The sequence below is a fragment of the Equus przewalskii genome, chromosome 21, assembly GCF_037783145.1.
Source record: "Equus przewalskii isolate Varuska chromosome 21, EquPr2, whole genome shotgun sequence".
Lineage (NCBI taxonomy): Eukaryota > Metazoa > Chordata > Mammalia > Perissodactyla > Equidae > Equus > Equus przewalskii.
Genome location: NC_091851.1, coordinates 13,335,438 through 13,362,607, shown reverse-complemented (window position 1 = coordinate 13,362,607; position 27,170 = coordinate 13,335,438). Strand labels below are relative to the sequence as shown.

The window sequence follows — 27,170 nt, the reverse complement described above, 5'->3', positions numbered from 1 at the left end:
GTGGCTCGCTGCCACTGCCCAGCATCGCAAGGGAGTACTGTGCGGCATATCGCTAGCCCGGGGAAGGATCAAAATTCAAAATTCGAAGTATGGTTTCTACTGAACGAGTGTTGCTTTCTCATCATTGTAAAGTCGAAAAATCATAAGTCAGATCATCCTAAGTTGGGTACGGTCTGTATATATTTATAGAAATTGGCTCATGTGATTATGGAGGCTGAGAAGTCCCATGATCTGCCGTCTGCAAGCTGGAGAATCAGGAAAGCCAGTGGTATAATTCAGCCCAAGTCCAACGGCCTGAGAACCAGGAGTGCTGATGTCTGAGGGCAGGAGAAGATGGATGTCCCAACTCAAACAGAGAGATTGTGAATTCACCTTCCCGCACCTTTTTGTTCTGTTTGGGCCCTCAGTGGATTGAACGATGCCCACCCACATTGGGAAGGGCCATCTGCTTTACTGAATTCTCCAATTCAAATGCTATCCTCTTCTGAAAACACCCTCACAGACTCACTCAGAAATAATGTGTTACTAGTTATTTGGCATCCCTTAGCCCAGACGAGTTGACACACAAAATTAACCATCATAAGGGGCATGTGGGCTAGGGAAGATATCAGTCATTTTAAAAATATTCCCTTAATTTCTCTTTTTTCAGTGGAGTACCCCCTCCCTTATGCTCTGCCTGTTTTCCAGACCAGAGATCCTCTGTCTTACTCTCTCCAGAAAATAATTCTCCAGGCTTCCTCAGGAATGGGAGAGGGCAGTTGCCTGGGTGAGCAGAGTAAAGAGTATTAGTACTTGATTCCTTTTTATTGCCAAATAATATTTCATTGTATGTATGTACCACATTTGTCTATCCATTCATCAGGTGACAGACATTTGGGTTAGTTCCATTTTTTGGCTGTGAGGAATAATGCTGCTGTCAACATTCCTGTATAAATTTTTGTGTGGACATACGTTTCTTTTTTTCTTGGGCACATACCTAGGAGTGGAAATGCTGGATCATATGGCAGCTCTACGTTTAAGTTTTTGAAGAATTGCCAAACTGTTTTCCAAAGTGGCTGCAACGTTTTACATTCTTCCTAGGCATGTATGAAAGTTCTAATTTATCTACATCTTTGTCAACACGTGTCATTGTTTGTCTTTTTGGTTTTAGCCATCTTAGTAGGTGTAAAGTGGTATATCATTGTAGTTTTGATTTGTATTTCCTTGGTGGCTAATGATGTTGAGCATCTCTTCATGTGCTCATTGCCCATTTGTATATCTTCTCAGGAGAAATGTCTATTCAAATCCTTCATCCATTTTTAAGTTGGGTTATTTGTCTTTTTATTGTTGAGTTGTAAGTGTTCTTTATGTATTCTGGAAATGAGTCCTTTATCAGATGTGTGATTTACAGATATTTTTCCCCCTTTCTGTGAGTTATCTTTTCACTTTCTTGGTAGTGTCACTTGAAACAGAAGTTTGTAATTTTGATGAAATTTGATTTACCAATTTTTTCTTTTGTCAGTTGTGCCTTTAGTATCATATCTAAGAAACTGTTGCCTAATGCAAGGTCACAAAAATTTATGCCTATATTTTCTTTTAGGGTTTTTTTAGTGTTAGCTGTTACACTTAGGTCTTTGATCTGTTTTGAGTTAGTTTTTGTATGTACTGTGATATAGTGGTCCAACATTATTCTTTTGCACATGGATATCCCGTTGTCCCAGCACTATTTGTTGAAAAGACTATTTCCTCCTCAACTTGTCATGGCATGTTTGCTAAATATCAATTGACCTTAAATGTAAAGGTCTATTTCTGGACTCTCAGTTTTATTCCATTGATCTGTGTATCTATCCTTGTGCTAGTACCATACTGTTTGATTGCTGTAGTTTTGGAGTAAGCTTTCAAATGGGGAAATATGAGTCTTCCAAATTAGTTGTTCCTTTTCAAGATTGTTTTGGCTACCCCAGATCCCTTGTGTTTTTATATGTGTTTTATAATTTTAGGATAAGCTTGTCAATTTCTCTTAAGAAGTCAGCTGGGATTTTGATAGCAATTGTGTTAAATGTTTAGACCAATTTGGGGAGTATTGTGATCTTAACAGTATTAAACCTTCCAATCCATGAATATGGGATGTCAATCCCCTTACTTAAGTCTTTAATTTCTTTTCAATAATGGTTTGTGGTTGTCCTCTACAAGTCATTCTTTTGTTAAATCTTTTCATTAAGTATTCCTTTTAATGCTATTGTAAATGGAATTGTTTTCTTAATTTTATTTAAGGATTATTCATTGCTGGTATATAGAAATATAGTTGACTTTTTTGTATTGATTTTGTACCTTACAACCTCACCAAACTTGTTTATTAATTCTAATAGTATTTAAAAAAATATTTTTTAGGACTTTCTACATATAATAACATGCCATTTGTGAATGGAGATAGTTTTACCTCTTCCTTCTCAGTCTGGATGCCATTTATTTCTTTGTTTTGCCTAATTTCCCTGGCTAGACCTCTAATACAATGTTGAATAGAGGTGGCAAGAGCAGACATCACTGCCTTTTCCTCATCTTAGGGGAGAAGGCATTCAGTCTTTCACCATTAAGTATGATTTATCAGGTTGAGGATGTTTTCTTCTATTCGTAGTGTGTTGGATTTTTTTTTTACTCAAAAAAGAGTGTTAGGGGGCCAGCCCCATAGCCTAGTAGTGTTTAAGTTCAGCAGCCTGGGGTCAGTTCACAGGTGTGGAACCATACCACTTGTCGGCAGCCACACTGTGGCAGGCAACCTACATACGAAATAGAGGAAGATTGGCACAGATGTTAGCTCAGGGTGAATCTTCCTCAGCAAACAAACAAACAAAAAACAGGGTTGGGTTTAGCTAATTTTTAAATTTGAGATGATCATATGTTTTTTTCTTTTATTCTATTAATATAATGTATTAGACTGATTATTTTTATATGTTAAACGAACCTTATATTCTTGGGATAAATCCAGCTTGATCATTATGTATAATCCTTTTGTGTGTTGCTAGAATTGGTTTGTAGTATTTTATTGAGGATTTTTGTGTCTTTATTCATAAGGGATATTGGTGTGTGGTTTTCATTTCTTGTGATGTCTTCGTTTCATATTGGTATCGGAATAATGCTGCCCTCTTAGAATGATTTGAGAAGTTTGTCTTATGCTTCTGTTTTTTTTAAAAGTTTGTGAAGGGTTGGTATTAATTCTTCTTTAAACATTTGGTAGAATACATCTGAGCCTGTGCTTTTCTCTGTGGGCAGTTTTTAAATTACTAATTCAATATAATTTCTTTTTGAGACCAGTTATAAGTGAACGTTCATCTTGCAAATACCTATTGATATTTGATTATTCATGTAAACTTCCTCCTGTATAATATCCAAATAGAAAGAGATTTTGATATACCTACTTATGACTCTTTTTTTCTTCTATTAAAGGTCTGTAATTACTCTGGAATCAGTGGGCCATGGCATCAAAGAAATTTGCTATTAAAGTAAGTAATGCTTAATAATCTTCTTTAAAATGGTTAATCACTTTTCAATATAACTGAGTTCTGTGTTGAAAAGTGAAGCTCTGACCTTTCCTTCTACTCTTTAAATTTGGGACTCTATTGAAAACTAAGTAGAAGATTGAAAATTTGCATGTTAGGAATGAGATGCGGGGGGAAATTAATAGTTTATATGGTTATGGGAATTTCTTGCTTAAAGTCTTTTGTAAGATGCCTTTTGGTCATAACTTGGTCCTTAATGTTAAAAATTATCCTTCACATTGCATATCCATGACATGATTTTTGATGACAAAGCAGGTAAAAATAAAGAAGCAGGGAGCAAATGCCGCACCTGGGTGAATACCAGGAGAGACTTCTCTTGGCTGGCTGCTCTCTTTTGTTTTCCTCTCGTAAGTGTCTCTTCTCTGTCCCTTTATGGCTGGGGCTGAGCGTAGAGGCATGAGAGGGTCATGTGTGGAGGGGTGGTGGGGAAGGATGGGGAAGAATTGATAAATAGTATAACGTTTTAGAGATGCCTTCATATATGTTTCCTATTCTTTAGGACATTTTGTCTGTGCTAGTGTTATTGAGTACAAATTCAAAATAGGCAAATTACGGCAGTTAACCAGATCAGATACTGTTTAATATTGTAGTTATATCTTATTTTTACCAAGTCAGTACTTATTTAGATTTATAAGATATTTATAAATTTCATTGCTTACAATTATTTCTTGCATCCCTGTGTTCTGTAGTATTTCTTTTTGTGAAAGATTGTAAGTGGTGAACTTTCACTATTTGTCTAAAACTGTATTTTTGTCTTACACTAGAAATTTATTTAGTTGGTTTTAGAATTCTAAGTTGAGCGTTATATTTCCTCAGCACTGTAAAGATATTTTTCCATTGTCTTCTAGAATCTGTTATTGCAACTGAGAAATGTTTTAGTTATCGATTGGTATTTAAAAACCACTTTAAAACTTAGTGGCTTAGAACACATGCCATTTTCTTCTCTCTCGTGATTCTGTAGGTTGCCTGGTATCAGTGGGGTAGTTTCTCCTGTTGATAATGGCAGGGGCTGCAATTATCTTGGGATTCAATTCGACTGCAACATAAGAGGTGCCATACTCACATGGCTATCAGTTGATACTGGCTGTGTTTGGGATCTTTCCGGGGGCTGTTAATTGTTACCTTTCAGTTCTTGTTTACGTGGCTACTCTGTGTGGCTTGGGCTTCTCCTAGCATGGTGGCTGAGTTTTGAGGGATGGTATCCCAGAGCAAGAGGTGCAGGAAGAAAGAAGTGTCATTTGCCAGTTTTTTGAAGGCTTGGGCTCAGAAGTCTCAGATGCCACTTCCACTGCGTTCTATTGGTCAGAGCACTCAAAGGACCAGCCCTAGGAAGCTGCAGCTCTTCATGTGAGAAGCAGCGTGTGCTCACAGGAAAGGGGAGAATTGTGGGGTATATCTATGGAGACTGGTCACCACAGAACATTGCTGTCAGCCTCATTGCAATTCTTTTCTTGGTTATCAGATTTTCCCTCTAATTGCTCTTAAGATTTTGTTTTTGTCTTTGATGTTCTGCAATTTCCCTATGAAGTCTCTAGCTATAGACTTGTTTTTATTTATCTTGCTTGGGATGCAATGTATATCTTCATTTGAAAGATTCAGGTTCTTCATCACTTCTGGAAAATCTTGACCATTTTTTCTTCAGGTACTGCTCTTTATTCTCTCTGTCTGGAACTCATATATGGAGTTTGTTGGATTGTCTCATATAATAGTTTATGTGCTGGAGGGGTGATATTAACTTGTCCAAGACCGAGCCCTTGCAGGCTGTCTGCTCAGAAGAGGACTGGGTCTCTTGCAAAGCTTTGGCAAAACTGGGTATGGCCCTGTAGGGCAGACAGTCTTGGTCACTGCAAAGCTTGGACCCCAGAAAGCTAATTATGCCGGAGATGCATCTATTGATTTCCAGGCCAAACATACTGATGTGACAGATTCTGCTACCATATTGCCCCATCTCACAGCCATACCAGCAAGGCTTGGAACCTAGCTCCCAGATCATGCCAGGCAGGGAAGTTACCCCAATCGTGAGTATCAAGCTAGCAGGTTAGGGATAGAGACAGGGTTCTGACACATTATATGGAAGATTCTACCCATCATGTTGTGATTGTATCCCTGCCTCTGATCACACAGGCAAGGGGCCAGTGCTTCCATAGTCATGTAGCTTAAAAGCCCCACAACCCAAGCAGTGGGATCCCATTCTGAACATCTGACTTCCTGCCCTGCTAGACTGCTGTGCACTGCCCTAGAGTGTCATGGGCAACAGGGCATGTGCACTCTTGCTACTGATGGTGTCACCACATGCCTTCTCTGATGAACGCTGCTCCAGCAGGTGTGTATGAGTGCTCCTCAGTCATTTGCCTTTTCCTGTTTCTCTTCTCTTTGTGTGTCTTTCTTGCATTCAGAGTGCTTTTTAGCAGACCTCTTCCAGTTCCTTGAAATCTTCTCATCTGTATTTAATCTGCTGTTTGATCTGTATTTAATCTACTCTTTAACTTGTTTATTTTTAGTGACTGTATTTTTTATTTGAGAATTTGGGTGTGGTTATTTTTTTAAAATTCAAATTCTACCAGTTTTTTTTAATATTCTTATACTTTTTTCAATATGTTTCCATAGCATCCTTTTATCTCCTTAATTTTAAAGAAATTTATTTCATAGTCTCTCTCTCTCTTTTTTTTTTTTTTTGAGGAAGATTAGCCCTGAGCTAACATCTGCCTCCAATACTCCTCTTTTTGCTGAGGAAGACTGGTCCTGAGCTAACATCTGTGCCCATCTTCCTCCACTTTATATGTGGGACACCTGCCACAGCATGGCTTAACAAGTGGTGTGTAGATCTGCACCCAGGATCCAAACCGGCAAACCCCGGGCCACCGAAGCGGACTGTGCGAATTTAACTGCTGTACCACCAGGCCGGCCCCTCATAGTCTCTTTTAGATTGTTCTATTATTTCCACTATTATTTACTAAGTCTGGAATAAATTGCTCATTGAAATTGCTGGATTATGTGTGTGACTTTTAATTGTGTGCTCATTTTCAGTCACATCCTTCACACACATATGCATGCATGCGCGCACGCACACACACACACACGGGTGGAAAGACATGCGAGCCCTGCAGAGCAGTTGAGCAGTTTCAGCTTTACTTATGCTGGAGCCATTGGCATTTCAATGGTTTTGGACCAGGTGTTATATTAATTTCGTGGCTTGGGATTCCACCACCTTGTGGGTAGTGTAACTTTGCAACCCGTAACAGAGTCTTGCACAGAGTCAGTGTTTTTAGTATTTTTCTTGCTGTTCTCCCTCTCCCTACCCCCCATGGCCCTGGATGGATGGCAGGCTTTCATGTTGCTTCCCTTGGTCAGTGAGCAGAGAATCTTTAGTTGCATTTTCATGAAGGCTACAGTTTCTCAAGAGAATGAAGGGAAAAGCTCTATTGAATAATTCCTGTTCCAAGAAATTGTGGACAAACTTACCCATGTGAACCAGAGAGTATCATATGAGGATATCTATAAATCAAGTACTAATTTATGTGTTGGGCATTGTACAAAGAAGTGAAAGTTGAAGTTCTTCATAACCCTGGGCTTAACTGAACTGAACTGAGTTCATTCCCAACTCACCTTTCACTTCTCCCCGTTTGGGGCTTTAGAATACCAGCTCTCAGTATCTTGGTTCCCAAATATTCTGACTGCCAGGCTTGAACCTTCCAAAGGGGTGATTATTTTTTTTCTAGCTTTATTGAGATATAATTGACATATAACGTGGCACATGCCTAACCCTAACCCTAACCCTATTTATTGTACAAGGTGTACAATATTATGATTTGATAAATGTATATATAATGAAATGTTTACCAAATAAAGTTAATTAACACATCATTCACCTCATGTAACTACTATTTTGCTGTTATGGTGAGAACATTAAAGCTGTACTCTCATAGCAACTTTTAAGTATACAATACAATATTGTTAACTATAGTCACCATGCTGTAAGTTAGATCCCCGGAATGTATTCATCTTATAACTGGAAGTTTCTACCCTTTAACCAACATCTCCCCATTTCCTCCACTACTCAGCCCCTGGCAACCACTATTCTACCCTCTGTTTCTATGAGTTTGATATTTTTAGATTCCATATGTATGTGAGATCAGACAATATTTGTCTTTCTCTGACTTATTTCACTTAGCATAGTACCCTCAAAGTCTATCCATGTTGTTGCAAATGTCAGGATTTCCCTCTTTTTTATGGTTGAATAGTATTCCATTGTGTATATATACCATATTTTTTTAATCCATTTATCTGTCGATGGACGCTTAGGTTGTTTCCGTATCTGGGCTATTGTGAATAATGCTGCAATGAACATTGGGGTGCAAATATCTCTTTGAGATAGCGATTTCATCTCCTTTGTGTATATACCAAGAAGTGAGATTGCTGGATCATATGATAGTTCTAATTTTAAGTTTTTGAGGAACCTCCATACTGTTTTCCATAGTGGCTGTACCAATTTACATTCCTTCCTACCATGCACCAACTGGGGTTCCCTTTTCTTCATATCCACACCAGTATTTGTTATCTCTTGTCTTTTTGATAATAGCCATTCTAACAGGTGTGAGGTGATATCGCATTGTGGTTTTGATTTCCATTTCCAAAGGAGCTTCTTAAGGTAGAAGCTTAATTCATTGATTTTGAGCCTTTCTTTTTTTCTAACATATGCACTTAAAGCTGTAAATTTCTCTCTCTTTAGTCATTTCCTACTTTAATTGTATCCCTCTTGTTTTGATAAAGATGCAGTTCAAGGACGGATTTTGTTTTTCAAATAAAAATATTTTCTAATTTTCATTGTGATTTCATTTTTGATCAATGGGTTATTTAAATGTATATTATATAGTTTCCAAGTATTTGGGAATTTTCTAATAATCATTTTGTTATTGGTGTTTAGCATAATTCCTCTATTTTGGTAAATGTTCCATAAGCACTTGAAAAATGTGGTGATTGTCAGGTGATTGAACTGTATATGTCGCTTAGGTCAGGCTTGTTAATTGTGTTGTAAAAATCTGCTATGTATTTACTGATATTTTTGTTCACTTGTTCTGTCAAGAGAAGTATAAGCTCCAACTATGGTTTTAGATTTGCATTTTCCCTTTTAGTGATAATTGCTTTGTATACCTTGAGCCTATATTAATACTGTGTACAAATTTATGACTGTTCTATCTTTCTGTTGAATTGAATCTTTAATCATTATGAAATGTCTCTTTTTATCTCTAAAGTCCACTTGTCTGCTGTTAGTAGGGCCTGTATGTGGATCCCCCAACCAGATATCTGAGTCCCCACTGGATTCCTACACCCCAGCAGTCAGTAAGTCCCAGTAATGTATACAAAGTTTCCAATCAGCATTTTATTGTCTGCTCTTAATTATGAACAGAGAAAAGATTCTTACTTTACAGAAAACTTGAGAGAGAACCAGAGAACAGAGAAAGAGAGAAAAACGTGAATGAACAAACTTGGGAGGGTGAGAGAGATTCTAGGGAGCAAAAGAAGACTTTTAAAACACTGTAATTAGTGTCCTCAGAGCAATAAAGAGAGCTATTATAACCATGTAACAAGAACCAGTATTTTATAAACAAGGGAAATTCCTAAGAATAGCAAAGAGCCTTTGTAAATTAAAAATAAAATAGAAATAAAAATTTAGTAAAGTATGCGAAGAAAGTTGAGGACTACTGCCCAGAAAGTAGAATGAAAAGATCATAGATAAAAAATGGGGAGAAATCATAAGAAAATTAGAAGTTCAATCTTGATATGAAAAATTGGAGCTCTAGAAAGGAAAATCAATAAAATGATAGGAAAATTATGAAGGAAATAATAGAATAAAATTTACTAGAAATGAAGGGCACAGAGTTCCTATTTCAAAGTTGCTATGCGTGGATACCCAAAAAAGTCAATGAAAAAGTGTTGTACCAGGGCACATCATCCTAAAATTTCAGAACACGGGGAATACAGAGAAGATCCTAAAAGAAAAGCAGATCACATAGAGAGGATCAGACTCGAAACAGCCTTCTCAACAGCAATAGCTGGGGTAGTGGAACAGTTCTCTCAATATTCTAAGGATGATGGTTTCCTACTCCTAACTACCTTCACAGCCAATTTTCAGTCACATGTTAAGGTAGAATAGAGACATTTTCAGAGGGGTAAAGTCTAAAAAAAATTTCTTTCTAATGTACTCTATTTTAGGAAGGATATGGTTTTCCAAAACAAGGAGGTAAACACAGAACCAGTGAGATACGGGATCCAGGAAATAGGCAGTCCAACAGGTGAGGGCCTACACAAATCCTGTGATAATCAACTAAGTATCCTGCCTAGAAAAGAACCAGTTTGATTGGAACAGGACAGAGGGTTCCACGAAAGATGTCTGCAACAAAAAATGAATAAAATACTTCATGTATTTAAATGTACTAAAGGAGTTTTTTTAGGTCTGTCAGTGGGAATGATTTAGTGATAGGAATATGGGAAACTAAACAAAAGAAAAATGCAGCTCTTAACTCTAGGTAAACAAAAGATTGGGTGAGATAGGAAAGTAAGTGTGGTATACTACATGGCTCAGCTTTGAACAAAGGGTACATTTTGCCACCGGTCAACAGAAGGTTGACATAAGGGAAGCCATATTGTAAAAAAGAAACCATATGGTAACTTTGAATGACCTCTGATTAACCCAGACATGCTCTGTAGATGTTATGGACCCTCCCAGCTGCTATAAGTTGATAAGTTTGTTCTTTTGAGTTCCTTAGGAATGTGATGACCCCCAGGCAGAGAATCTATGCTGATGGCCATCATCAGTGATAACTGAAAGATCAGGGTATAGGCTGTTGCTCAGGTCTCTGATGCATATCCAGTAAAACAAGACTATCAGGAACTGAGACCAGATGTCTGCCCCCACCTGGAAATCAGATGGAGGCCCCACTGGAATTAGGTCTGTTTTTCAGGGACTCTTAAAATTTGGGTTGTCTATACGTCTTACCCTTCTGGTAAGCCAGGAACAAGAGAATATTTCCAAATGAGTGTTAAACAGTTTCATTCCTTTAACCCAGATCTGTGCTTCAATTCAGCAGGATAAGTAGCTAGATTGGTTGTTGCCCCAAATCCCTCAAGAATGAGGAATGACTAAAGAATAGGGGGGATTGAAACTGGCAAATGGCCATTGATGATTGTGTCTAGGTACTAAAATTTTTTTCCTTTTTGCAATTACTGATTACAGCTTTTAGTTGTTTAACCCACCCATTGTTAACTGTGCTATTTAGGCAATGTGCTATCTGACTCCCTCTAGGCTCCTATAGATAGCATCTCCCTGGAGCCTGGGTCACCCTGGTAATGAGTATGTGAGCTGTTTTTTGGGAATTAGAACTCCTTGACCACTTCAGATGGGTTGAGACCCCCCAACTCATCAACTGGGCCTGCATAGATGTCCGATAGGCAACCTTTTGATGTCAAGAGGCTAAAAATTCCACCCTCAGATCATGCTAACTCCACCATTTTGTGAACCTGGGTCCTGTAAAGAGGCGTGGAGTCTGACTACACTTGTGCAGATCATCGATCACCTCTCCTCTCCTCGTTTCCATTCGTCTACCTCCACATTTCAGACCACCTTGCCCCCTATCCCATAAATATCCCTGAGTCCCTATTTTCGGGGAAGCAAATGTGAGGCTCGTGCTCTTGCTTCCTTGCATGGCTGCCTTGTGAGTAAATTCTCTCTCTGCTGTAATTTTGTCTACTTGGTCTTTGGCTTTCTGGGCAGAGGGCAAAAACGAACCTGGTTCAGTAACAATTTCTTATATTGTGAACTGTAAATTTTGGAAGTCTGGGGAAGGAGACGTGTGGGAGGATGGGTTGTAAGGATTGTCCTCATCTTCAATAGAAAGTATGTAAAACTGAAATAATAATAAATTGTAGTACAAACATAGTATTTAGCAAAATGATGGTAAATAACCAGATCAAATAGCTAAAGTTTTCAGTGTGCTTGCTCCTGGTGAATGAGAGTTGGGGTGGGGGTGGTGGCAGGATGGGGCAGAAGAGGCCTGTTTTTGATGTCGTTTTAATCGTGTATATGCATTACTATGATAAAAAATTAAATTAATGAATAAAATTTAAAAGGAATTAACTTAGGCACATTCTCATATAGATGCATTTACTTTTGACTAACTGGATTAAAAAATACTCGGATAGGGCATGGTTTCCAAAGTAACAGAAGACCAGATGAACTCTAGTTTGCCACTTGCATCTCATTGTTTATTCTGAGACTTTACCCTGAATGGTATTAATTATCAATGCAAACAGCTACTTCTTCAAATGAAAAAAGGTCTTCTGACCTTCCTGCATATCAGAGGGCTTTTTGTTTTTTTTCTTTTAAACTGCTGTGTCCCTGTTCTTGAACTCTTTGTTATAACTGCCTTCTAGGCCAGAATTCCAGGAAATGGCCGCAGTGGATGAGAGGAGAGTCCTTGGAACCACAGCTTTCAGGGTCTCTCAACTTCTGGGCAACTGCAGCTTGTGGCTGGGAGATATGTCCTATAGTTCGTTCGGTGCCTCCTTTCTCCGTTGAAAGTAGTAGTGGCAGCAGATGCATGTCTCTCCAAGGCTCCTTAGTGATCTTAATTCTAGCTCTGCACCCACCTCAGTATTTTAGAACTTCCAAAATTATAAGTTCTTTAGGGGCCAGGGGTCAGCTAATTACATCCCTCAGACTAGGTGCTTGTTTTTGTGAATAAAGTTTTATTGGAAGACAGCCACTCCCATTTGATTACATATTGTCTCTGGCTGCTTTTATGCTACAATGGCAGAATTGAATAGTTGCAACAAAGACCTTATTGCCTGCAAAGTGCGAAATATGTATATACCAAATATATATATTTATGTATAATATATAGATAAGCCAATTTAGGTATATAAAGCTTATCTCAATCCCTACTGGCCACTTTTCAAGTGCTGGGTAGGCACAGATGGCTAGCAGCAGCTGAACTGGACAACACAGGTCTAAATCAGTGCAGCCTTCTGTACTCTTACCTTCTTGCACCTGTCAGAGTAAGCTTTCAATGAAGTTACCTTGGGTTAAACTGGCTGCAAGGGCAGGGTAAATTAGCAAGGTCAAGGTAAAGCCATTTCCTTTGCAAGCGGAAGCAAGAAACAGACAGGGATATGTAATGTATTAAATCATGCACTTTCGTCCATTAAAACACAAAGCTTTATAGTAAAGAGAAAAAAATTGTTGAATAATAAATTATCTTTAAAAGTGTCAAATCAATATGCATAGTGTCTACCTCTGAAAAGTTTATAAGTCCATCTCCTGCTTTAGAGGTGTTTTAAAAACTATGTAATGTTTCCAGGTCTCAGTCCCAATAATAATTACGTTTTAGAAAAATTTTAAATTTTCAACTTGGCTTCCAGCGAAACATACCATGAAAGGTTCCCACCTCATTGTCTGTCTCTGTTTGTAGATCGTTTCCTCTGCTTCCTGCATCTGTGTTTTTGGATTAGTTAGGTATTACACCAAAGTCTTAGAATTCTTTTGGCTACAAAGCCTGCTCTGCTGCTTCCCCTCCCCACAGCCCACTTTATTGTGGGTGGGAAAACTTTTGTTGGGAGGGCTTGATTAATTAGAAGGGATGCCTGGCTTCCCTGGCGATGGCAGCCTGGGAAGATTACAGAGCCTGGCTTAGTGACAGGCCAATCTGTATTTAAGGAAAAACTCGGACCAGCCAGATTTCCCTGGAATGTGGATCTGGCTTTGTCTTCTTCCACAGGGAATGTGTAATGACTCCCTCCTCCTCCTTCCTACCCGCTCCAGGAGACATAAAGCTTTTACTTTTGCTCTTGATAGTTGTCCTCTTTTTATTCTAGGGAGGTGGGGGACCTGGGCTTTTGGGGTAGGAAGACTGAGTCACTTTCTAAGTCTAAAATAATAGGCTTATGATTTTGTTAAGGTTAACTAGGAGAGGAGAGGTTTCACTTTTTTATTTTAACCCCCCAGCATCTTTACTATCTATGTTTTTCTTTCCACTCCTTTGTAGCAATTGCAGTTTTATGTTCTGCTCTGAATTTCAGTTAACCTTAGTCTCTGCATTCCTTAGAACAACCACAAAAAGAGAAATCTGCCCAAGAATTGACAGTAATTTCCCCTTTATAGTAGAAATACAAGTAAAGAGCAAGGCTTTGAACTTTCAGAGAAAGAAAGTTGAATAGCAAATAGGCTTTTGTCTTGCTGGTTTGCCTCGGTGAATAACTTAAATTCTGTGTCCTAGGCTTTTCAGTTACCTACTGGGGAATGTGGTACTGACTTTGTCATCAGTGCCCATTTGAAAACACAGCCATGTGTCGCTTCACAGCGGTGATATGTCCTGAGAAATGTGTTGTTAGGCGATTTTGTCCTTGTGTGAACATCATAGAGTTCACACCTACTACACACCTAGGCTTTATGGTACTGATCTTACGGGACTGCTGTCATCGTGTATACAGCCTGCCATTGACTGAAATGTCGTTATTCGACACCTGACTGTAGGTGCATTGGTTTTTGTGTATTACATTGAAGAAAAGATTTATGCAAATATTTTCATATAGGTTGAATTCTAGGTAATAACTTTCTATTAAATTTTAAGAAAATAAAACTGAAGTGTCCTAAATCACGAAAGGTTTAAATGGTTACATTCTTTACCAGAGATAAATTTGAATGAGGAGTTTGGACCCTTTATCCCTGAGAATGTTTTTACAAAGGCATTTATCTTTGTGAAACTTTTTATGGTGAAAGAAGTACCTCTGTATTTCTTCTCCTGGTACTTAAACTCTTCATCTTCCTGTGTCTTCTTAACTCTGTCTCTTCCTTGGGCAAGGTTTAAGTTTTAAAGACGGAGGATCAATAAGAGTTTGCCTAGTGGTGGAGGACATACTCACACTAAGGTAGGCCGCTGTTTTCCCCCATTGAGTATCATCTGTTCTGTTACATTGCCCATGCTGGAAACGGTTCAACTAAGTGTGTGCTGATAACTCGATAGAATCGAAATAAAAGTCATTAACAGTTCACCAACAGTCACTCAATTAATTTTGCCTCAGGCTTAAAGCATTTAGATACCTTTCACTGGATAGGGCGTCTGCTCTGAGTGTTGATGACTTTGAAACAAAGTTCTTGTTGGACTTGAAATGAAACTTCCCTTTCCAAGTGTTCTCTCTCCCTCTCTGGCCAGACACCCAATTTTCCGGGCAGTATTTTCCCAGTCGTTTCCCATGTGTGTAAGCTCATCTGTTCTTGTTTTGGACGATTAGAAAGTGTTTAAACACAGCCCTGGCTTCCCATCCTCTTCTCAGTTTCAACTTTCCACCTGCCTCCATGATGTCTCTGTCTAAATTGATCCCTAAAACCTCAAACTAAGAATTCAGTTTGTCATAGTTTTCTTCTAAACCGGCTTTTGCTTTGAATGTTCCTGGTGCTGCCATCACCCATCCTGGGCCTGCCAAATTATGATATGATAAATTATGATATTATGATATCTCCTTGTCCTGTATTCATAATCAGCTATTTAGGCATCCACCTTCCGCAGAGTACCTACTTCTCTCTTCTTTTCTTACAAAGTCAGCCTTTATTATCCTTGTCGTTTGTGTTTCTGCATTAATCTCTGAACAATCTCAATGTCTTTCTTGTCCTGCCATTCCAGCTCATCCAGACAAGTGCCAGGATAATGTTTTCTTAACACTGTTTTCATCGTATTACTTCCTTGCTTAGGTGATCAGAGTAGTTCCTTTTGTTTAATCAGATCTAATCTAAACTCTCCAGCTAGATTTAAGACACTCTGATAATCATTCTGCTTTTCCTCTTTAACTTTGACTCATGTTTTCATCTTGGAATTTGGGAAAGTGGCCCACCTGTTCCTATGAAACTGATGCATTTGCCTTTCCTGCAGGGATCCATCCTGTGGTTTTCTCTCCTCTTGTCCTCTCCCACCTTTTCTTCCTTAGTCTGCCCATCAGCTTTTTCCAGGCTTGACCAGTGACGTGCTTTTTCTTTGACACACGATCTAAACTTTTCCCACATTGATTACTCTCACTTTGTTTTTTTGACTGCCATGTGCAGCTTCTGTTGTCATGTGTTAAATATAATCTCCAGTTGTTTATATGTATGTCTACCCTTGCTTTTACAACACACTCTTCCCAGCCACTTTCCGTGAGAGGAAAGGACCTGTGCTCTGCTTCTGTATCAGCACAGGCCTTGAGTAATCCGGAGCATTTCTGAGGTTCCCAGTATCCCTCACTTTCTTTATCACAAAGATGAGAAGTTTCTTTCCTCGTGGCTCATGGAGAACAGGGAAGTCACTTGAATTTAGAGTTATTTCTTACTGGTCTTTTTTCAGTTCCAGACAGGGAATGTTGTAATCTTCAGTTTGTGGTTATATTTCTTTTCTTTTTTTTTTTTTTTTTAAAGATTTTATTTTTTTCCTTTTTCTCCCCAAAGTCCCCCAGTACATAGTTGTATATTCTTTGTTGTGGGTCCATCTAGTTGTGGCATCTGGGACGCTGCCTCAGCGTGGCTTGATGAGCAGTGCCATGTCCGCGCCCAGGATTCGAACCAACGAAACACTGGGCTGTCTGCAGCGGAGTGCGTGAACTTAACCACTGGGCCACGGGGCCAGCCCCTATATTTCTTTTCTTAAAAAATTTTCGTCTCAACCTATTTCTCCTTTTAGGAGTCCGCAATTCCACTTTGAAAATATTTTAATTAATTCTTTGGAAAACAGCCTCTGTTAATAGCCAAAATGACCATATGTAGAGTTTGCTTCTCTGTGTCCTTCAGGAGAGTAAATTATTTCAGTATAATGGTGTTAATTATTTGGACATTATTATGTTTTCTTTTAATTAACGTATTAGTGTTAGACCTTGGTACTTGAATTTTTTCCAATATACATACAAAACATTTGCTTTATATGTCATTAACTTAAATGATTCTTAGTAGAAAAGCAGACACAGGAGCTCTCACAGATACAAGAATTTTCAGTACGTTCCTTGGATTCTCTCTCAGGGCTGTAGAGGGCATCGTCGTTCTGTGTTTGTAAAGTAACTGTGACGTGATCCAAGAAAGCAGAGCAACTAAAGTGCTTTTAAAATCGCTGGCTCATTCCTAAATTATCATGACATCCTAAATGCCTGTGTTTGTGTTCTGGGAGTTGTGTGCATGCTCTCATCCATAGCCCGTTATGCCTCTGGACACTTAGATTGCTCTGTCTTACAGTTCTCCTCACCAGGAAACACCGCCATTAACTGCAGCAGCAGAAAACAGTCACAACAGCCCGGACTAGCCAAGGTGGCCGAGAGCAAACATTCTCAGAGTGACACAGACTGCCTCTGGCGTGCTTCCTTCCCACACTCAGGAACCGGAAGCAGTGGGCTGAGAGTTGAGGATTCCCTTTCTCCTTGGACAACTTTGGGGACCCCAGCCCAGCCCTTGTCCAACATTAAAGGCTAGAGAGGTTTGATTGGGACTGGAATGAAGTACTTGAAGAAACAGTGTTATTACAGTTACTGCTCTTCCTACTCGCATTTCCTTATTGTTATTATTACTATTAGTTTTGGGGATGCATGGTTGAGCAATCGAGAGGTGGGGTGGGGACTGACAGAGTGTCCTTGCATTCTACAGTCCCTGGGAAGTCCATGGAAATGATATTCCACTGAAATGTCCTCCGTGTGCAGCAGTACAGTCATTAGCCAAATAATATAAAGATGCACAGTGTTGACTTATTGTCCTTTAAATGCTTGTCTGGTAGTAACCTCTTGGAAGTCCCTTGATTATGTAATATAGGAAACTGGGCCACTCTGTATATTTCTTCGTTTCATGTGAGTAGCATGTGACAGTAATATTCTGATTTTAAGACTACTAGCAACATTGAGTAATGAGTTTTTAATAATGACCCTACACACTCACTCAGGCACGTGCTGTATTTTGCAAGTGTGATTCAAGGTGAGAAAGAATGCTATGATGTTTGTTTCACAAAGGTATAGTGTCACATGGATTATAGCAAGGCATGTACCAGGTCTTAGCATCCCACTTCTCATTACCTGAAAAATTTGCTATATCTTATGGATCAGTATTGAGTTCATGTCTAGTTCGAAGTTTCTGTGATTCTCTATATCTATGTTGATCTAGCTTTTATCATACTTCTTGAAATTTACATCATCAGGTTTTTGAGGAAAGGATTCTAAAGATGAAATTAGCATCAGACTTTTAATCATATTTCCTGATTTCACATTGTGGTTTCACTTGTGAAATGTAGAGGACTTTGGGTGAACTGTGTTACCTCTCTAAGCCTCCATCCATTTCTTCAACTATGAGATAGGAATGATAGCACTATCTCTTTGGCAGGGTTCCTTGTGAGTATCAAATTAATAATAAAAGACAATGCTGTGAAAGTGTTTGGGGAAATAAAGTTTACTGAAGTCAAGGCCCTCAGTAGTTATTTGACAGTGACATTCTGTATAGTATTAGAGGGTCTTGGCATGAGCGTCTTATTTGTTCCTAGTCTCATAATTCTTTGGAGTGAGGACTAGTCTAATTCTTTTCATATGTGAGGTGTCAGTTAGCAAATCTTCATTTATCCCTGGCATTGTAAGGCCCTGGATTAGGCAGTAGAGACACAGACAAGGCTGATGATCCCCTGTCCCTATCCTCAGAGTTTTCAATAAGAAATTAGCATGTCAAAATTTAAATAGCTGTAGGTTAGTGGAACACAGAGGTGCCAGAGTGCTCTACATAGCTGTGTGATGGACAAATGAGTATAGTAATTTTGTTCGGCTCTCTTTCCTAATGGGATGTTGTGGCAAAGCCATAAGTCAGTCAGTCTGTTGGATGCCCTATTTGTGTGTCAGTTTACATGATGGGCTAGTGGCAGGTGGCCAGGGCTAGAAGTCAGATGACTTAGACTTTAGTCCTTGCTATTGATTCCTGACTATGGACAGCTCAGTTAACCTCTTTTGTCTTAGTTATCTATAGCTGTGTAGCCAACCAGCCCTCAAAGTTTCATAATTCCATTGTCAGAGAATCCAGCTGGGTAGTATTTCTGCTTTGTATGGCATTGGCTGGGGTCACTTACTCAGATGCTTTCAGATACCAGCTGGACTGGAAAGCTCAAGAGGCGTCACTTGCATATTCGGTTCTCCTCCATGTTTCTCCTCTCTCTGCACAGGGTGCCTCATGATGCAGCAGTCTAGCTTGAGCTCCCTTACAGCATGGCAGCTGGCTTCCCCAGAGAACATGACAGTAGAACCTGCTAGGCTTCCTAAGGGCTGCGTCTAGAACTGGCAAACTTTTTCTTCTACCGTATTCTATTGGCAAATCACAATGTGAAGAGGAGAGGAAATAGACTGCACCTCTTGATGGGAGGAGCAGTGTGCATATCCAAGGGAGGGGAGGAATTGTTGGTGGCCGTCTCTGGAGATTCTTTACCATAGTTTCCTTATCTATTAAATGAAGTGTGGAATTAAGGAGTCTCTAAGGGCCTGTTTAGCCCTACATTTTTATAATTCTTTTTATGTAAGAATTTTATAATTCTTATAATTTTTATAATTTTTATTTAAGGAAATTTTTTGCATGATAGAGTGGAAGGATTTGGGCTTTGGAGACAGAAAGGCCTGGGATTGAATCTGGGTCTTAACATTGCCCTGCACTTTGGAAAGTGACTTAAGTCTCTCTGAGCTCTTGTTCCTATCTGTTGTTGTTGTTAGTGCTGTCAGGTAGATTCTGACTCCTAGCCACCCTGTGTACAGCAGAGAAGAACCCTGCCTGGTCTTTTTGTGCCAGCCCTTTACCTTCCGATGCTGTATCAGACAATGCTTTGCTGCTATTCATAGGGTTGTCATGGCCAAATTTTTCCCAAGTGGTGGCCAGGTCCTTCTTCTAGTCTCTCTTTGTCTGGAAGCCCCACTCAAACCTATCCACCATGCATGACCCTGCTGGTATCTGAAATACTGGTGGTATAGCTTTCAGCATCAGTAACATGTGCCTGCCACAGTATGACAACTGACAGACAGGTGGGTGTGCTTCCCTGAACGGGAAACAAACCTAGGCCAGGATGGTGAGAGTACTACATCTTAACCACTAGACCATCAGGGCTGGCCACCCATCTGTTAAATAGGGTTAATTAAATAGTGTTAATATAAACTTGCTTCTGGGATAATTGTCTATCTTAGCACGGAGTCATCTCTCAGAAATTGTTAGCATCCTTCACTTTTCCTTTCCTTGTTACCTGATATGGGCCTTTTCAAAGCCAAAGTAGTAGAAGATGTTAACTGCAGTTCACTTTATTTAATTCTAGTGCAGAGATGCTCAGGTATTTAATCATGTTTTGAGGAACTAGGATATTTTTCTTAGACCAGGAGTTCAAACAAAACTGTTCAGTTTGTTTACCATTTTGAGGTTGTCAATTATCGCTAGAACACTGTTGCTATTTAGAAAGCATGCTTAAAAATAACTAGTTTGAAAATGCATTTTGGTCTGTGAATAGCTGACTTATTTGGCATTTCTAGTACCTTTTGTCTGGAAAAAAGAAAAAGCCATGTTGGGTGGCCAGCATTCAGTCTCGCTGTTTTGGCCTGTAGACGTGCCTAACCTATGGACCAGGACTGTTAGGTGAGACAGGGCGAGCACTTGTACTCCGTGCTAAACGGGTCGAAAAGCTCAGAGACAAAGGGGAATAAGAGAAAAGAAAGACCTGTAGTCTTTAAAGCACTGGTTCTCAAAGTGTGTCCCCTGGACCAGCAGTATTAGCACCTCCTGCAATAATTGCGGTATTTTTATCACAGTGTTATTGTGAGCGTTTAATGAAGTGATGTGTATAGAGTGCTTAGCACAGCTAACTATTTTAAGAAACATTAGGTTTTATCAATAATATTCATCAACATGATAGTAAATATTAATCATTGTGAGTTTTTCTTCCATGATGTTTTATGAAGCAGCTTATTTTGCAATTCTTCTTAAAGCTATCAGAATTCTCATTAGTCTTTTAAAAATTTTTTTGCATTGTCTGTTGTTCTAAAAGTATTTCATGTTGTCAAGTAAATGAAGACTTGTTTAAGCAAAGACTGAAGGTGCTTCTTAGAGAAGCCCTTAATTTTGAGGAAGATATTCTTCAGTCTAAAGCAGTGTTGAGAGATTATATAACATAGTTATGCAAAAATGTTCAAAGCCTTCTTGTTTGTGGGAGTCATTAATGCCATTTAATGAGTCCCTAGGCAATGTCTGAATTCTAGAGTTAGCTTTTAAAAGCCATTCTCTTTCTAGAGCCCCTTTCTTTCTTCATTTTAGATATTGATGTCCTTAAACAAAAGTCCCTGTGTGGAGTTTTTTTCTTTTTTTTTCACTTGTGGTCACATAAGGATCATGGTTAACCCCAAAAGGAAGACCGGCTGGGCTGTGGAGGCCTCAGTGAGGGCCCAGAGCCTCTACACCTCAGCCTGTTGCCTTATTCACTTCCTCTTTTCTCTCCCTTACCACTATATTTAAGCCCAGTCCCAAAGTACACCTCTGGAGCCTGCTGATTCAGAGGCATGGGTGCTCTCTGGGATTTCACTGATCGCTGAGCTGTCAGCCATAACTCACCTCAGCCTCCCTCTGGCACCTCCTTCCAGGGCTGGAAGTGTTTGCTTTCCCCGAGGGAACCCTGGGTTCAGGCCATGGCTAGTGTTTGATGGCTTGTCTTGTCTGTGCCTCCTGGTCTTGGCTTGGGTATTGGTCCTCACCCTCTTATCTCTCTTCTTCTTTGGGCCAAAGTGTGGAGTGGCTCATGTGATGCTGCTCTTCCCTTGGGGGATGAGATCCCCGGGCAGAGCCAGGGGGCCCGGAGAGCATTGCACTCAGAGTTTTCAACAGTATTCCCTGGAAGTGCCTGGTTCCCATGGAGGACCCAGCTAGATCCCTGTCCCTGCTCTAGCCCGAGTGGCCCAGCTGCCACTGGTTTGATATATTGAGGTTCTGCATAGAATTTAACTGGGGTCAAGGAAAGCACAAAACACACTGAACAATGCTGATGTAATCTAGCTCCTTCATGGATGAGATGAGAATGCCTGTGGAGCAGAAGGTGAGGATCTGAAAAGTTGTACAAGAGAACTTAGTGCCTCCTTTAGAGACATAGAAGCTATATTGGGCCAGTGCTAGTCTAGGCTCTTTGGAGGAAGAAACAAACCTGTGCACACTAACAGAACTGAAAAAGGGTGCCTTATGATAAGGGAGCAGGAGTGTCTCAGAGTCCCTTGGCATTGAGCTTCACGAAGGCCTGCACATGGCTTTGGGTTGCCCATGGCAGCTCCAGTGTGGGTGTCTCTTTGAGAAGTGGGGCCCTGGTATCTGCGCCTTCCTTGGTACTCTCCCTCTGCTGGCCTCTCTCTGCTCCAGTACACAAGTTATAGATCATGATGGCTTCTCACCTCCCAAGTGACATATTTTACAAGACTGCTGTGTTTTGTGCCCCAGTAAGCGAACTTCTGGAGGTGAGTTTGGGTAGGTGTCCACCTTTGGCCAATGACTGTGGCATAGGGGCACTATCACTTAGTGCATACATAGCTGTCCATGCCCATGCCCACCTTGGGCATGGAAGTTGTCAGGAAAAGGGGCACAGATTACCCCAAAAGCTATATAGCAGTACTTTATGGTTTAGAGACTTGACTATAAAGTTTTTCCTTGGCAATCCCGTAGACAGACCTTCTTACGGAACATAATAATGAGTACTTAAAAGTTTGTAAAGAGGCCTCAGGGGCATCCAAGAGGTAGCTGAAATAATCTGACCCTTGAGAAGGTTCTCTTGGTTACTGGGGATGAGGACAATCATAATTGCTGCTTTACTTGCAGTTTGCACCTTGCTTTGGTGTTGCGCATGTTGAGGCCATTTAAGGTTGTTCACATCCCTCAGTCTGTATAAGTTGTGGTAATTAAACTGTAATATTGTGACAGTCAAGAGAAGTATCAGAGAGGATGTCATTCTACTAAAATTTCTGAATATCTACTCTATAGATGACATTTTGAGTCAAGAGAGGACCCAACCTTCAGTAGCATGAATCTGGCATTAAATCTTAAATTCTGAAGCACCGAATGCCTTCCAGAGTCCCTAGTCAGCTATGAGTCTGCATATTTGCTTTTGACTCAGCATTCCATTTGTACTCCCTTCAGTGTGTGAGACAACAGAAGCTGAACTGTAGCTTTAGTCTTTTAATTGTCACCAAGTAGTGCTGCTAGCCACTGTGCGAAGTCTGTGCAAAAACAGCTGCTGAAATGCTTACTTTTTCAAAGATGGCCTGATGGAATCAGATGTTGCCGCAAGCATCAGTTCCGATGCAGCTTGGGTCTGTTTCACTTCCCGCAGTGACTGATTCTCCATCTGCCATGACAGTGCATTCCTGAGCTGCTGCCCCCTCACTGAGTTGGTGACTAGAATGTTTATTTTTAGGAAAAGTTAAAATTATCCAGAGAAGGGCGTCTTCTGTAAAATTCACATGAATCTGCCTTTTACTGCACAGATCATGGGAGGGGTATGTGTATATGCACTTTAAAAAACTTTTTATGGAAAATTTTAAAACCATTAAAGGGAAGGAGTATAATGAACATAGATGTACCCATCACACATCTTCAACATTGTGCATTATTTTAAATGAAGTAATATTCAAACTGAAGGTGGTTTTAAAAAATGAGCGGTACCATCTGACACTAACACTCATGTTTAACCTGAATTTTCCAGATTTCAGCGCTGTTAGCAATTCTTTGCAAAACCAAAAGAGCCTTAGCTCTTTCCTTCAGTCTTCAGTTTCAGTTCTAAGAAATATCATTAGAAATATACTAAGAGATCTTATTAGGGCATGAATGTGGGTTTTCCCTTAACAAAAGCAGCCACTAAAACTGTTGATAAAAACTGTCTAACCCAGTCCCTGGCAATTAGTAAGCATTTACTGTAAATAAGCCTTAGTTACCAGTAGTCATTTAAAGATACCAGCTGGGAAGCAGACCAAGTTTGAGAGTATGTAGGTTCCCTCTTATCCTCTTCAGATATTTCATTTCAGCTGCTTAAGATGTGAAGTTCAAGTGTGTTTAAGTGTTCCTTGTTACAAACTCTCTTTTGTTAACAGCTTTTGTGACAGCAAAAGAAGAGAACTAATATGTACTAACTACCTACTGAATTTGTCGTTTTTCACATATTACCCTGTTTAATTCTCACAGTATTGTCAGCTACACCTTACTGTTGATGGGGCAGAGATGTAAGGGGCAGTGTGGTTGAATAATTTGCTCAGGTCAGAGGTAGAGAATGGTGAAGGCAGGTTTCAAGACTGGGATCTCTTACTGAAAGTTGTATGCTTTGAAGAAGATTGAAACTGCTAGCTACAGTCTTATAAAGAGATTGGTTTAGAATCGTCCTTGTCTGGTAAGAAGACTACTTAATTATAGTGATTTATAATTGTTAAAGTTTTATTAACTATGTAACTAACTTTTACGAGCCATATTAAAACATATTTATCTTGGGAAGTAGGCAGGGCAGGTGTAATTATTAAAGAGAGGACCTGGAGCCCCCAATTCTTGTTCTTTATTGCCCCTCCTCCTCAAAAAAAGTCCTGTAGGGGAAAAGATGCATTGAAGACTGTGATGGTCAAAGGTCAGTTTTGGGCCCCGCCCTCCTTTATGGAACCTTAATGAACCAGGCCACCTCTGCCAAGCTCTTGTCGGGGTAGGTGCTCCTCTCAAGAGAGAAATTCTTGAGTTCCTTTGGCTTATCAAGTGGGGTGAGAGAGTGTGCAAAGAGGGAAAGTGAGAGAAGGAAGGGTTCAGTGCTAGAGAAAAAGGTCTGTTACATCCATAGTCAGGTAGAAGCAAGAGAAAACCACCTAGTCTTTCCCCGACTAAGGCCTCTGGCCACATCCTGATCTGGTCTTGGGGAAGAAGTTAGGAAGACCTTGTGAAGAGGGTAGGAACACTGAACTGACTATGGCTACTTCCCAGATGAGAACCTGCCTCCCAGGAAAATTGAGGACAGTCTGGGTAGTCAGCTAGTGTGGATGCAAAATAAAAATCAATGTCATGTAACTTCTAGGCTCTGTGTACTTCTTTTTTCCCTTTGGAAAATTTAAAAAAAGAATCTGAAATGCATGAAGAAGAAAATTTTCTGTATTTGCACCCAATTCCATATTCCTATTGCTGTTAACATCTTGCAGTATTAGCTTCTAGGCTCTTATTTAAAAACAGGCAAACCAGACTTGTTTTATAAAAATGTTTTATAAAAAATTACCCATTTTCCTTATGAAGAATTCAAAGGTGAAAAAAAGATCACTCCAAATCTCTTATGGAAACAACTCTTGTTAGCATTAGGTGAACATCATTCCAGATAGACACTGTGGCTATATTATAGTCATGCACCACATAATGACGTTTTGGTCAACAACAGACCACATATACGATGGTGGTCCCATAAGATTAGTACCATAGAGCCTAGGTGTGTAGTAGGCTATACCATCTAGGTTTGTGTAAGTACACTGCATGATGTTCACACAACAAAATCACCTAACAATGCATCTCTCAGAATTTATCCTCATTGTTAAGCGAAGCATGACTGTATATGTACAGATAGAATGATTACAGCAAAAGGTAGAAATACTTTTGTTCAATATTGGATATTATAATTAATTATTTTATGATGTTATTTTAATTAAAAACATAAAATGAAAATTTTACTTTAATAGTAGAAAAGGAAGCTGAATTGAAATGTAAGGAATTGTTGAACCTCAAATTTCTTTTCCTCAAATAGATTTTATTTCCTAAATGATTCCTCTAAGATTAAAATAGCTTATAAAATAAATAATAGGTTGAACTCATTTTTTTAAAAATTAAATTTCAGTCTTAAGCAGTATTGATTGACCCCTTGCTGTGAAGGGGGGGCACAGCATCTCATCCTTTGTCCTCCCTCCCGTCTTCTCACCTCCCAATTTTTGTTGTTATGTGTTCCAGTTTTGTAGTATTCACATTCTTGTCCTGTGCTATTCAGTATGGTAGCCACTAGCTGTGTGTGACTATTTAATTTTAAACTTACTTTTACATAAAATTAAAAATTTAGTTCTTCATTTTCACTAGCCACATTTCAAGTGGTCAACAGCCAGCCAGTAGCAGGAAAGTGCAGGTGTCACAGAAAGTTCTATTGGACAACTCTAGTTTTCTTTTTTTTTTTTTTTAATTTTTTCGAGGAAGATTAGCCCTAAGCTGACATCCGCTGCCAATCCTCCTCTTCCTTTGCTGAGGAAGATTGGCTCTGAGCTAATATCTGTGCCCATCTTCCTCTACTTTATATGTGGGATGCCTGCCACAGCATGGCTCAATGAGCAGTTCTAGGTCTGCGACCGGGATCCCAACTGGCAGACCCCAGGCTGCCGAAGCAGAGTGCGCAAACTTAACCGCTGCACCGCAGGGCCAGCCCCTGACAGCACCGGTTTTCAAGAAGAGGTTGTAGGTGTTGCATTTCCTGAATTCCTTCATGTTCGAGAATGTTTGCCTTTGTATTTGAATGATACCGTGGCTTATACTTTCTTTCCCTCGGAACTTTGTAACAAAATTTTTTCCAGTATCTTCTGACTGTGACTCTTTCTCTGGAGAAGTGTAAAGCCAGCCCAGTATCTCTCCCATTATATATTTTGTCCCTGGATACTGAAAGATTTTATAAATATCTCTCAGTGTGGAGTATTGTTGCATCATTTTTTTTCTCAAACATCTGCTTTTGTGGTCTACAAATTCTGTTCATTCTTCATTCCAGAGAGATTCTTACGTCATCTCATATCTTGAGATGCATTGCCTGTTCCATTTCTTAACTTGTCTACTTCAGGGATATGTCCTCCTATTAAATTATTTTGTTTGCCCTCTATATTTATTGCTTTTCTCTAATTAATTTCCTTGTTTCTTTTACTTTTTAGTCTGAAAAATTATTATCCAAACCATATCACCATGATTCTCTTTTCACTGATGGTAAATCAACTTTTAGGGTTGTCAGTTTCTTGTCTTATTTTCACTTATATATTAATTCCATAATGATATTCATTTTGATTCTCAATTTGTTTCCTTATTTTCAGTATGTTAGTTATCTATTCCTGTGCACCAAATTACCCCCAAATTTAGCAGCTTAAAACAACAAGCATTTACTGACTTACAGTTTCTTTGGGTTAGGAATACGTGCACAGCGTAGCTGGGTGCCTCTCGCTCAGGAGCTGTCACAGGCTTCAGTCAAGCTGTCAGCTGGGGCAGCAGTCTTCTCAGGGCTCAGTTAGGGGCGGATCTGCTTCGGAGCTCACTAATGTGATATTGACAGGAGAATCAGGTGCTCACTGGCCGTTAGCTCCAGACATCAGGATCCCAACACCTGGGCCTCCCCATAAGGCAACTCACAACGTTGCAGCTGGCTTTCCTCAAAGAAAGCAAGATGGAAACCATGGTCTTTTTGTAACTTAAGCTTAAAGTGACATCACATCATTACCTCTGCCATACTCTGTTTGCTAGAAGCAAATCATTAAACCCAGCTCATACTTAAGGGGAAGGGAGTTACACAAAAGTGTGAAAACCGAGAGGCAAGCGTCATTGGGACCCATGTTAGATGCTACCTGCCACACCCTCTTTTT

The 27,170-nt window shown here is 39.6% G+C and overlaps 1 protein-coding gene across 2 annotated transcripts in view; it reads left to right on the top strand.

The window, feature by feature from the left end:
* The window catches only part of SLX4IP (SLX4 interacting protein), a 185,070-nt gene that overhangs the window by 15,435 nt on the left and 142,465 nt on the right, over positions 1 to 27,170 (top strand). For both annotated transcript variants that reach the window (XM_008521386.2, XM_070588824.1), the window contains one exon: positions 3,424 to 3,479. In XM_008521386.2, coding sequence (XP_008519608.1) covers positions 3,453 to 3,479 — 27 coding nt within the window. In that variant the 5' untranslated portion in view covers positions 3,424 to 3,452. The remainder of the gene's footprint in view (positions 1 to 3,423; positions 3,480 to 27,170) is intronic.